At 36.7% G+C, this 13,386-nt stretch overlaps 1 protein-coding gene across 2 annotated transcripts in view; it reads left to right on the top strand.

Annotated features, from left to right (window-relative positions):
- Positions 1–13,386, top strand: part of LOC115219371 (protocadherin beta-15-like) — a 149,883-nt gene that overhangs the window by 80,672 nt on the left and 55,825 nt on the right. For both annotated transcript variants that reach the window (XM_036509089.1, XM_036509088.1), the window contains exon 2: positions 5,675–8,125. In XM_036509089.1, the coding sequence (XP_036364982.1) occupies positions 5,708–8,125 (2,418 nt within the window). In that variant the 5' untranslated portion in view covers positions 5,675–5,707. The remainder of the gene's footprint in view (positions 1–5,674; positions 8,126–13,386) is intronic.

Below are 13,386 nucleotides of genomic sequence, written 5' to 3'. Positions count from 1 at the left end.
GTCGATGTACTTGACTACTAGTCTGCTGGTATGAACTGATAGTTCGGCGTGTTACATCTTAAGGTATATCTTCTTCTCTGATGAAATTATGCTCATAAAATATAAATGCAAATTTAATGCACGAATTAGTGTTTTAATTATTGAGTATTAATGGAAACGGCTGTAAGAAGTAACGATTACTAATTTGTTAATAATAAATAATTATTAACTTTCAAATCACCATTTTCTTTCCTTCATTTAAATGGCTACAAAATATATGTTTAACATATATCTATTGTTTTAAGGGAACTTCATTCATCAATAATTCTAGATATTGAAGCAGTATTCCCTTGGATGTAACCATCTCTTTATGAGGTTATCATATTCTCTAAGTAAATATATATATATATATATATATATATATATATATACACATACATATATTTCGTTTTAGGATTTGGTTTGAAAAATTCTTTGTGTGAGTTTGTGTGTTGAAGTATATTCTGTTGTGTCTTGAGAGAGTCATTCTCTTTTAGTGCCTTATAATTTAACACACTCACCGGTAACATTTCCACTTCATTTTTATTCTTCTAAAATTTTCATTGTGTCTTGCAACCTTTTCAATAGTTTTGACTTTCGAAAAGGTTGCAAGACGCAATCAAAATTTTAGAAAAATAAAAAAGAAGTGGAAATTTTACCTGTGAGTGTGTTAAATTATAAGGCACTAAAAGAGAATGACTCTCTCAAGACACAACAGTATATATATATATATATATATATACTATTTATGTAACAAAATTAGTGAAGTTTCAGTGACCCTACCACCTCACTTATGGTCCTACTGGTGATCTTATTGAAGGCTACAGAATCGAATTAGGAGCTCAAACTTTCAGGCATTTTTAAATTGAAATAAAATTTAAGAAGATCAGCTGTGATAGAATAACTGCATTGTTTGTTGATATTGAGTCATAAAACTACTCAAGCTGAGCTGACCGGGCTCACTCAGCAACTAAAAGGCCATCAAGGAATAATAAAGAATATAGTAAATGGGGAAGTACATTGCAATTGATTTTTCTTGCCATTGACCGCTTTGGTCAACCACCAAACCACACATCTTGACAATAACATTATTAATGTTCTCCCAAACAGCATCACTGGAGGTGACTTCAGTGTATTCAACACATCCTGGTTGACAAATAGCACGCATAACAAAAGAGGTAACATCACAGTTTTTGTGTTAGGACTTAATTCCTTTTACATCTTAAAGGAACCATAAACTGTCAGGTTGGCAGCCAATAATTGTGTACAACAAAAGAACAACATTTACAGACCTTACAGCAATTCCCTGTACTTTCTATTTTACTCATCTTTTTTAAGTTGTTCCTGCATCTCTACAAAACACACAAACAACCTGTTATACATGCTGCACCATTTTCCACAACATTTCACACATAAAATATACAATAAAGAAAGTTAAATGACTGACAAACCAGGTGCAATTACTGGTATCAGATGTCACGAAAGAAGAAACAACAACCAAAATAGTTATGGTTATAGTTCAAGGGACTCTCATGGTATGTGTACACAGTCACAGCCAACCTTGGGCCCCCCCCAAAAAAACAACTACTACTAAAACAATAACAACAACATCAACTCAAAGTCTTCTATTTTTGAAGAGCAAAGTTTAGAAAATATTTACTTTGTAAATTATGACATCTGTTAATAAAGAGTCAAGTTGTTTGATCCAAAGTTTAAAATTTCTGATAAAAAGAACACAGACATGTTTCTCTCACAAATTGATTCTTACTGGATTAAAAAAAAAAAAAGAAAAGATTTCAGCTTATTTTTCTAAATCCATGAATTAAATATATATGAACATAAAATTTATAAATATTTGAGGAAGAATATTTGGAGAAATAAACCAAAAATGAATAACATTAAACCTCTGAGATTATAAATAAATATATAAATAAATGAATAAACATCTACACAGCGGGATAACTAGCGTTTTCACGAATCCTATTTCTATGTCAAATAATATTTCGGTTTCACCATACAAACATAAAGGAATCCAGCAGAGATTGGTTTCCACTAAACCAGAGAAAAGAGAAAATACTGTTATACCGTAGTTACCTCCCTTGTAACAGTCGTCACCATTTTTGGTCCTCCTTAAACTAACAGACAGAAACGATAAAATATAAGATGATCTGATGGATTCATTCAATATTTCTTATTTCCAGATTATTTATGAAACTGATTAATACCATTGCATCCTCTGAATATCTGTGCTGTTAGCCACTTAAAAACCCTTTAAGCTAGTCCTATCTAGTACCATTGTGTGGTGCCGCAGTATGTTACAACATCAGTTCTTTCCCATGGAACAGAAACATCACACACCCGCACAGGCACAGAGAGAGAGAGAGAGAGAGAGAGAGAGAGACAGAGAGACAGAGAAAGAGAGAGAGAAAGAGGAGGGATGGTGTGGGGAGTGGGAAGGACAAATTCAAGGATTTCTGGCAAAAATTAACATTTGGGGCAGACATTAGAGATTAAACATTTGAATTGTTATGAGCCATTAAGGCTGTGTGATTATGAGAGTTTTGTGTGTGTGTGTGTGTGTGTGTGTTTAGATCATATATAGATAGGCAGAGGCAGGCGTGGCTGTGTGGTAAGAAGCTTGCTTCCCAACCACGGATTCCGGGATCAGTCACACTGCATGACACCTTGGGCAAGTGTTTCCTACTATACCCTTCGACCGATGAAAGCCTTGTGAGTGGATTTGGTAGATGGAAACTGAAAGAAGCCCATCATATATATATATATATATATACATAAAGATGTGTATCTTTCTATCTGTGTTTGTCAACCACCACCATTACCACTTGACAACCAGTGTTGGTGTGTTTGTGTCCCCATAACTTAGCAGTTCAACATAAGAGACCGATAGAATAGGTACCAGGCTTTAAAAATAAATACTGAGGTTGCTTCATTTGACTAAAAATTCAAGGCAGTGCCCCAGCATGGCCACAATCTAATGACTGAAAGAGGTAAAAGATATTTACAACCATACATATAGGGTTTCAGTCCTGGGGAAGAACAAATCTAAGAATGGTGAGATGGTGCCATGCTGACCTACATTCAGTTGTGCTTTAGACTTGTGTTGAAGATTGAGATCTCGAGGACAAATTCTTAACATAATCCATAGAGGGATGAATAGAATGGAAGACCAACAGTGGAGATTTTAAGACTTGAAAAATATCAACTGAAACAAAGGGGCCACAAAAATATGAAGGGAGCCCTTTTTTTTTTTAATGTGAATCAATGAAAATATGAGGGAGGCTCTCTATTAAATGTGAATTGGTAAATACTAGGTGCAACAGTAAACCAAGCATTGGTGGGGTGCTAGTAAGCTTGGGTAGGGAAGAATAGTGTTCTCGTGTATTTTCTTTTGTATTTTTTTTTGTCAGTTACCAACATTGTTAGTACTTTGGTGTACACAGCAGGCTTGCTGTTGAAATGGTTATGGAAAAAGGGGAATCTGAAACTTTTCGATTGCTCCCTGTACATGGCAGCCCTTTTACAAAATATGCTTCATAACACAAGGGCTCATTCTTCTAAAATACCTGAAGTTCAGTTGTTCAAACCTTGAAGAAGTACCTGTTTGCTTCTGTCTAGTGGCCAGGACAGAGCCAACTTGATATGTAATGGATATTTGCAGGGTGTTCTGTTGGGCAGCTACCCCATTCTAAGAAATACTCTGGCAAAAGGTGTAAAATGGGAGTAAATGGTTGGTGAGGAGTTCAACTACTTGAATGGTTTTGAATGGATGGCTTCCAGCACACACACACACACACACAACAAACGAGAGAAACAGAAAATGGAATTCCTGGAGTTCTTCCTTAATCTTGATGATCGTTTGGACCAATCTTTCATTGGTCTCCCATGGCTGAGATTCTGGTCAAATGGTTTTGGTGCATCCTTTGTCTCATCAGGTCACTTTTCAAAAGGTACCTCAATCAATAAACTCGGTTTCCCTTGGTTCTATTATAATTCATGCCATTATTTGCCTGTAGTTGGTTGCCTACAGGTTCTATGATCTACAATGACATGGGACGGATATTTCTTACTTTTTGCATGCAGTTAATCGGCTTAACATATCGTTAATCTCTCTCTATATATAAAGCTGAAGTTGTCTGTGTGTGGCAGGTTTGGTAGCCTTCAACTAACACTATCTCCTCTGAGACCCTGCAGCGCAAGTTGACCAAAATTGAGAGTATGATAGAAGAAGGCTTGCTCTTCCTTCTGTAGAAGAAAAAATTCAAATCGGACCATGTTAACACCAAAAATTATTTACATCAAAAAGGTGCTTTTCTTCTATGAAAACCTCTATTTTTTACAATTTCAACCAGAAAAATGTTCACTTAAAGAGAATAACAAGCCACATAATGCAAAATTTTTACTTTTCAAAAGTTCCAATTCTAAAGGGTCGAAATAAACCTGAGCAATGCTGGACGATACTGCTAGTTGTAAATAAAACACAAAAGTGGGTCGAAAGTCTTGTGAATTCCATTTTCTCTTTCTCTCATTTGTTATTTACTTGATGACCACTGAGGAATACCTGAGGTAGATCTTGTAGTGTTTATATCAAAACTGTGAATGACATCAGGTAGCCATAAACAGTGAAACTGCTTTAATCAGCAGTCTACAAGATGTATACCAAAACTTTAAATAACCACTTACATACATATAAGCATACATACATACAAATGTTTTTGCACATACACACACACACACACACACACACACATGCATGCATATATGCTAACATATATAATACATACATGTATATATATATATACATGCATGCATACTAATATGCGTATCATGCATGTGTGTGTGTGCTAGAAGAAATAGTGAATTTCTTTCAAATTCTTGTAACTACCTTCGGCTATTTATTTGGGAAATGAATGTAAGCATCAGATAATTTCCAGCCTTTCATGTTTCAGTTAGTCTGTGTCATAGGAACTGTACCCATCATGTACACACACACACACACACACACACACGTTTGTAAAAGATGTTTTAATCTATGATCCAGTCTAACACACCACTTGGTCTGTAAGTGTGTTTAGCCGAGTCGTTTGTGTTGTAGTCATTCAGGTCACGTCTCTGTATCCGAGGATAACTTCCTCCCATCAATCACAAAGTCCCTAAAAAGTTGTTTAAGGCTCTGCTTTACCTCTTAACAGTAAATCACAAAAAAAAATTCAATAAAATAAAACAAGGAGCCATTCTATCTCCCCCTTCAAATACAGGTTCACCAAGACATAAAGGGTCAGGTAACATTGGGTAAGAACACTTTACTGATAGTTTCTCTTGTTTGTTTTATTTTTGTTTAACCTTTTCGTACTGTATTTATTTTGAGATGCTCTGTGTTTCTTTCAATTACTTTTAAATATAACAAAGAATTTAGTAAAATAACTTAGTTATCATTCAGCTGGTGTTAGGAACATAAATTGTAACTAAGGTTTGGTGGAAGGTTTTAATTCAAAATTTATGAAAATAAGACATTTGTACTCAGAGCTAGAGCTGGTTTCAGCCGGGTTGGTAACGAAAGGGTTAACTTGCTGTTTGTCTTTGTTCCTTTCCTGATGTCCCTCACACAGTTTCCTTCTTCTTCTTCTTCTTCTTTCAGGTTTGATATTTCCCCATCACAGATATTTTAGTGATGACTACATTTACATATTGGCATGTGTTGATTACGTTAGCATTAAACTTTCACCTCTTCCCTGGCTTCTTGTGTTTAGTTGATATCACTTACCATGTTGAAGAAGAACGCAATACTGGAACCTATGTTGGTGATATCGCAGCAGACTTTCTTCTTCTAAATACGTCCCCATACCAAGGTTCCCTCCAAACAACATTTAACCAACTTCAGCAGAGGAAATTTGGTTCTAATCAACTGTTCAACGTGACTACTTCAGGTAAACTTCACACAGCTCGGATATTGGATGCTGAGCAGCTGTGCAGTCCCAAAAAGGACTGTTATACCATCGTTAAAGTTGCTGTCCGACAGGCAGACATGTTTATGCGAATTTTAAAAGTGAAAGTAATCATAGAAGATGTTAATGACCACCATCCAGAATTCCCAGAAAGACTTGAGAATATAGTTTATTACGAAACAGATGGAATTGGTACAATCAAAACTCTACCACATGCCATTGATAGAGATGTTGGAGTTGTGAATTCAAAGATATCATATCAGTTAAGAAATAAACCAGACTTACCATTTACATTGTCTGCAAGGAAAACCATTACTGGTAGTTCTGAACTGGGAGTCATTTTGGCAAGGAAATTAGACAGAGAGGTTAAAGATTCTTATAATATGCAAGTTATTGCCAAAGACGGAGGCTATCCATCGAAACAAGGTGTTTTAGATGTGCACATATCTGTCATAGACTTAAATGATAATTCACCAGTATTTAATAAAGATATTTATAACATCTCAGTAAGGAACACGCATCAAAGAAACAGGCCAATTGCAATGGTGTCTGCGAAAGATTTAGATTCGGGAGAAAATGGTCATGTTAGTTATTTCTTCAGTTCGGAAACACCAGAGAAAGTGAAAACTTATTTCAGACTCAATCACATGACAGGAGAGATTTTTCTACAAGAAGCTTTCAGAAGAGCTAAAAAACAAAATTATGAACTATTTATCATGGCTAAAGATGGTGGGAATCCTCCAAGAAGTTCTACAGCCATTGTTTTAGTGAATGTAATTAATGAAAGAAACAATCCTCCTGAAATTGATATCAACTTTGTTACTCAGATAAAAGAGAACACGGCAGCCATTTCTGAAGGAACCAAAGTTGGTAGTTTTATAGCTTATGTCAGTATTATTGATAACGATACTGGACAGAATGGTGAGGTGGAATGTAAGCTAGAGCATGATAAATTCTTACTTTTAGATTTAGGATCAAATGAATTCAAAATAACTTTAAAGAAATCAGTGGACAGAGAGACACGAGATCATTATGACATTAGTATTTCTTGTGAAGACAAAGGAACTCCTTCTTTGAAGACAGAGAGGAAAATCTTCATCCAAGTAACAGACATCAACGATGGTAAACCACAATTTACCAAAGATACATTTAAATTCCTCACCTATGAGAATGGTATACCAAACTTTCCGATTGGTTTCATCAATGCCACTGATCAAGATTTAGAAGCTGGCGGTCAGTTGTCTTATAGATTAATTAGCAATAATATAAACGGTATACCGTTTCACGTTACGGATTATGGTTTCATTTCAACGTCCATAGTTTTGGACAGGGAACAACAGGATGTCTATAAGTTCAAGGTTTTTGTCAAAGACAAGGGAACGCCATCACTGAACAACACTGCCAATGTGGTTGTAGAGGTTTTAGATGAGAACGATAATGCCCCTTATTTTACATTTCCTAGTGTTGACCCTTTCACTCTTGATGTCCACTATCATCCCCAAAGTACCAGTGAAATCACTGTGATTAGAGCGTCTGATAGAGACAGTCATTTAAATGCCTTCCTCAAATACGGAATACTTAACGGTAACAATAAACAGTTGTTTACACTGAACTCTTTCACTGGTCAATTGTCTTTCTCACGTCCACCTCATCTCAACGATGCTGGCTCATACCAATTGGTGCTTGTGGTCAAGGATTCTGGTAGTCCAGTGTTGTCAGCCACAACTACTGTGTCTTTGAGTGTGACAGTCAGTAACAGGACATCGTCCATAATGACAGCTACTCAGTTACAGCCCGATGCAGCAATAGACTTAACGTTATTAATTATCATTGTAGTAGCAGCTGTAATAGTATCTGTGGTGATTGTAGTGTCCATCACATTGTGTATTGTGAAATGTAACTGTGGTCAGTCTAGATCAAGGACCAGTAGGGCTGTTGACCAAACAATTGTTTGTAACAGGGAAGGGCATGAAGGGTTGGCACACAGTGCTAAAACACAAACTGGCACCAAACAACAGACAGAGGGGAGGAATAGAAACACACAGATTCTTGAACCAAAATGTGAGTTCTATCCACAATATGAATCACAGAGTGAATGGACGACAACATTAACATCAGAGAAGAGACCTCCATCAGTTCTATTGGTAAGTTGCCCTTTTCTTCTACATGTTCTTACTCACCATATCTACACAATGTTCTTTCTTGATTAAATAACTGTCACTAATTCTGCATGCAACCACAGATGGTACCACAAACACTTTCATCATGGTTGGTACTACAAATTTCATTAAATGATAATGCAAGACTGTATTACAAATAATACCAAGCATAATATCTTGAAGAAAATCTACTTTGATTTTGTTATAACAACAAAGATTTAGTTTTGAAATTCAATTTTATAATTGTCAAATATTTTATGTCTTTCTCAGCGACCAGGTTTGAGCAACACCTTTCAATATTCACGTGTGTTATCTCTATCCAAGCCCTATTATACTTGCTCAACTAAATTGGGTGTTCAAAGAAGTTGGCTTACCAGTGCTGTAATTCATAACTGCTGGCTGCATCTTTGTGTGTGTCAAGGGTTTCCATATTTGCTGGGGTTATCTCAAAATACATTTGGTGCTTATAATATTACAGTTCTGGTTTATATTTGTGGGTTACATATATGGGTGGTGGGAGGTAACCTACAAACTGATGGAACAAAAATTTGTAGGTGCTAATTGGTTAATTATTTATATACTATCGTTATTATTTACCTTCAGTTACTTGTAAATATGGAGACTGGAGCAAATGGGAAATCACTCCAGCTGTGAGTAAGGTGAAGGATGATAGATTTATTCCTTGAGCTGCTGACTCCAAATGTTTCCATAAACAAAATCTACCCCAGTGTGTTTTGATTTGTCTCAGAAGATGTTACCTTCAAATACTTCCACTCAAAGAATGCTGGAGTTATCTCCAAGATATGAATACCAATTTCCACACAGAGCAGCAGTTTTATTTTACTGCCCTTACTCTCTGGGTCCCTTCCTCTGTATATTCTACCATCTTACCAATCAGGGTTATGATTGAGGCTATTTAGAGAGAGTCCGATTACATAGAGTTGGTGCAGTCTATTTAGGCCATGTAACAAAAATACAGTGGAAGTGTATGGCTTAGTGGTTAGGGGTATTGCACTCATGGTCAGAAGACTGTGGTTTCGATTCCTGGACAGGGTGATGCATTGTGTTCTTGAGTAAAACACTTCATTTCGTATTACTTCAGTTTGCTCGACTGGCAAAAATGAGGGGACCATGCAATGGACCAGTGTCCTGTGCATGGGGGAATATATAAGCCAGAGAAACTGATGAACTGGCCTAATGGTCCTTGCGGAGGAATAAAAGTACACGATCAACATAAAAGTACAAGATCCTTACAGGTGAATGTTGACCATCCATTCTAGGTGATCTCCTTGACTCATTACCAGGTAGTCATAAACACGGGTTCCACAGCTTACCAACGGATATGAACTTAGGTTGGTCATTGAGTGCTCAGCAAACTCAAACCTAGGTTGTTGTTTTCTGGAAGTTCTGTCTTGGTTGTGTGACTGACCTGTGACATCTAGTGTTGAGCTGACCAATTTGTGAAAGTGGGGCATTTGGGCTCTCAACAAGTCAAGGGTAAAAACAAATGTGTTGTAGTGTTGCAGAAGTGTCAATGGAGTGTTGAAAGGGTGACAAATGAATGTCGCAATAGTGTCAGTGGAATTTTAGTATAGTGTCATAACAGTATCAAAGAAGTGCCAATGGAGTGTACAGATATACAACTGAAGTATTGGAAAAGTGTTGCAGAAGAGTTGAACAAGTGTTAGTGAAATCTTAGTGGTGTGTTTGTAAAGTGTGATGTTGTATTGAGGGAGTGTAGAAACAATAGTTGAAACGATAGTAAAGTAAATAATTAAATGACTCCTTCATTAGAGTTAATCAGTTGTGTTAATAGAATACCGTAGGACACACAGACAGAAATACAGACATTTACAGAGGGTCAGTCACTGTTTAACCGTTTCACATTCTGATTCCTCTGACAAATATAATGCTTTATTTGTTCATGTTGTTTTGAATTAATCATGCATTATCTTGTAGCTTTGAGATTTCAACAATGTGATTGTTTATTTTTAGAATGACATTGTAGGTTGGGTGTGAGAGGTCAGATATGGCTAGTTTGAACATAAAACTGGTTGGATATGTTAATTTAAATGCAAGCAGGTTAGACAGAGATGTGATTGGTTAGAAAAGCAATGGTGAACTTTGGGCAACATCAGTGCCACCTACTGGGGAACTCAAAGCATTATAATTACTATGTGTCAATATGAATATAGATGTGTGTTGATGCCTACCATAACAAAAATGGCACAAACAAATTACCGTTCTCTCTCAGTTCTTTATTTTCACTGTTTCCTGTCTTCATTCCTGCATTTTGTCTCCTTTACCTACCTACCTACCTACCAAACTCTCTCTCTCTCTCTCTCTCTCTCCATCCATCCATCCATCCATCCATCCATTTATTTATTTATTTATTTATTTATTTATTGCTATGTAAACTTGTTGCCTAGCTTCTCATCTGGACACTTGATATAATTCTCTGCTTCCACCATTTTTCCAGGCCTATCATTTTGCTTTTATAGTGCTGTCTACCATCTTGTTCCACTGCTATGTCACTTTTGGCCTGAGTAAGACTTTGCACCAGCCACAGATTTGGTCTGTAGCCTTCAGTAGATTGTCTCAAAGGCACTTCCAGTTATCCTCTAAGTTACATGTCTCCAACTTCTTGTCAGAAGCTTCCATTAGAAAATCTCTAAATTTCTGCCAGTCTGCTGGGTCTTTAAATAGTAAGTCCTCTGACTGCCTCAGTTACCTTATCCACCCATTTTTCTGGCATAGGTAGGCCTACACCAACCTCCATCGTTATTGCTTACCTGAAAGAATTTAAACCTCTGTTTCTTACCCATGAGGAATCTAGCAGAGTCTTCCCTCAATCTTATTTCTTTTGCACAGCACACATCTGCACTCCAGCATTTCAGAAATCTCACCAGTCCTTCCTTTCATTGTGGTGGCCCTGAAATTGTGGACTTGGAAAGAAGAATGGCAAGGCAGTCATGAAACTATTGTCAGCACTTGAAAAGAAGATATGCAAACACTGGCCAGCTGTCAAACCTAGTGAATTTACTCAATAAATTACAATTTCCTCAACCCTGTACACGTAGAGGAAGCACCAAAACAGGGAGGAAGGAAGGAAGGGGCTAGGGCTTCAGGTTGGCCAGAAGACAGAACAGGGTAGTTACATGAAAAACTTTAAATATTTATGTCTAACTAAACATTCTTTATACTTCCTATATACCTATACTCACTTATATATACATGCATATGCATAGATATATCCAGTTCTCTACCCATGCATGTGGTGTTTGGAGGGAATATACCTAAATATATAGATATATAAAGGACAAATGGGGGTGCATAATAAGTTGTCAGGGGAGAAAATTCATGTTTCAAGCAGTTGCAGTGGAGGAGGGAGAGAAAGTGGGTTACATAGATGAAGGCTGTCTTTAAAGTCAACTGGAATCTATTCCAGTGTGTTCGTTACAATACAGAATGAAGAAAATAATTTTGTAAAATTTAACTATTATTTACCTTTAGCACACTGTAGGTGCATCATGTTGCAGAGCAATACGATGCACCTAAGTGTGCTAAAGGTTAATACTATTAGAAGTATAAATTAAGTGCATATATACATACATCATATATATATATATATATACATATACATACACTAGCAGAATTGCCCGGCGTTGCTCGGGGCTGAATTGCTTGAAAGTACTGTTAATGATTGCACTGAATTATGATGATTATTCAGGCAAATATTGAAATAAGCTTACGGTGGGAGATAAGGACTTAACGCCAAACGTGTGCCATTGCATTGTTTTGGGGGAACCAAATTTCTGATGAGCATTATAGGGGCACTAACTTTAAGTTTGAGAAAGTGTGGTGGTAGTCCGGGGTGCTCAAAGGAATTGAGTACCTCTATTGGATAGTTGATGACGTCCTCTGGGTCAGGAGTTGTATCGATAGACTGATATACATCGACTTCCCCAGGAATGAGTTTTAGCATTTCATCATTAATATGGTGAACAGTTTATTCCTCGGGGCCAGTATAGCCTTTTTGCCAATCCAATCCATATTCTGATAATTAGCTTGTAAATCTGGGAACACTGCATCTCTGAGATCAGAAGGCGTCTTAACAATGGTACAAATGGAATCGATGGCAATATTACCATTTTCATCCCCTGGTATTTTGCCTTCGCCAAGTGCAAGGAGGGTGTGAGGAAATGCTGGTGATGTGATATTACGTCGCATATGAGCACGCATATTGGTGTGAAGTTTGAGAGTTACTTCCGTTTATTTTTAAAAAATGCATTAAAATGGAAAAAAATGATGGTAAATTATTTGTAAAATCATAGACTCATCGTAGACGCGCGCTAATACCCAGAAGGGCTCGATATGAATCACGACTATAAGATACCCGGTTTTGGTTAAACTGCATCGCAAAATGTGGGAGTAGTTAGGAATCTAAATCGGAGTAGACAGACACACAACCTTTCTTTTATATATAAATACATACATACACACACACATACATACACACACACACACATACATGCATACATACATATACACATAAACCGAGTAAAAAATTTCAGTTATCTCTCTCTTTCACACATTACTCTCTCTGTCTCTTCACACACACTAACAGAAGCACTTCACTTACACAACATACTGTCTGTCTCCCACACTCCATCAAACACACACACACACACACATGTACATCAATGAGTCCCATGCACGGTAACTTCAAAGGAACTTCCCTCGTCATACAATCGCTTTCTCTTAGTCTCTTTCGCTCTCATTACTTATGTAAAAAAATAAAAGTTTTTTCTATGTGTCTAAAGAGGAAGTGGGAGGCAGAGTGAAAGAATCACTCACTACAGTAAGTGAATTACTTTCATTTTATTCCTTGCCCACTGTGTGTGTGCGTTTGCGTGTGCTGTAAACCAGACTAAGAAAAGCATTTGACACACACACCAGAATGTGAGTTTTCTGTAAATTTTGCTTAATTGGAGTTTAAATTTTAAAAACTGGACCTGGCATGACGCGATGCATTGTACTCTCAAAACTGCTAGGTAAATTGTAATTGAAGAAATCCTATATTGTAGATTTGTATAACTCCCAAAGGGAGGCAGATAAAATCTGCCTTTTATAATAAGAGATACATCATATATATATATATATATATATATATATATGTGAAGGTGCATGGCTCAGTGGTTAGAGCGTTGAGCTTACGATCGTGAGGTTGTGAGTTTGATTCCCGT

This window comes from Octopus sinensis, linkage group LG14 (genome assembly GCF_006345805.1).
Source record: "Octopus sinensis linkage group LG14, ASM634580v1, whole genome shotgun sequence".
Classification (NCBI taxonomy): Eukaryota; Metazoa; Mollusca; class Cephalopoda; order Octopoda; family Octopodidae; genus Octopus; species Octopus sinensis.
Note: the sequence above shows the minus strand (reverse complement) of the source record. Positions and strands in the feature narration are given on the sequence as shown.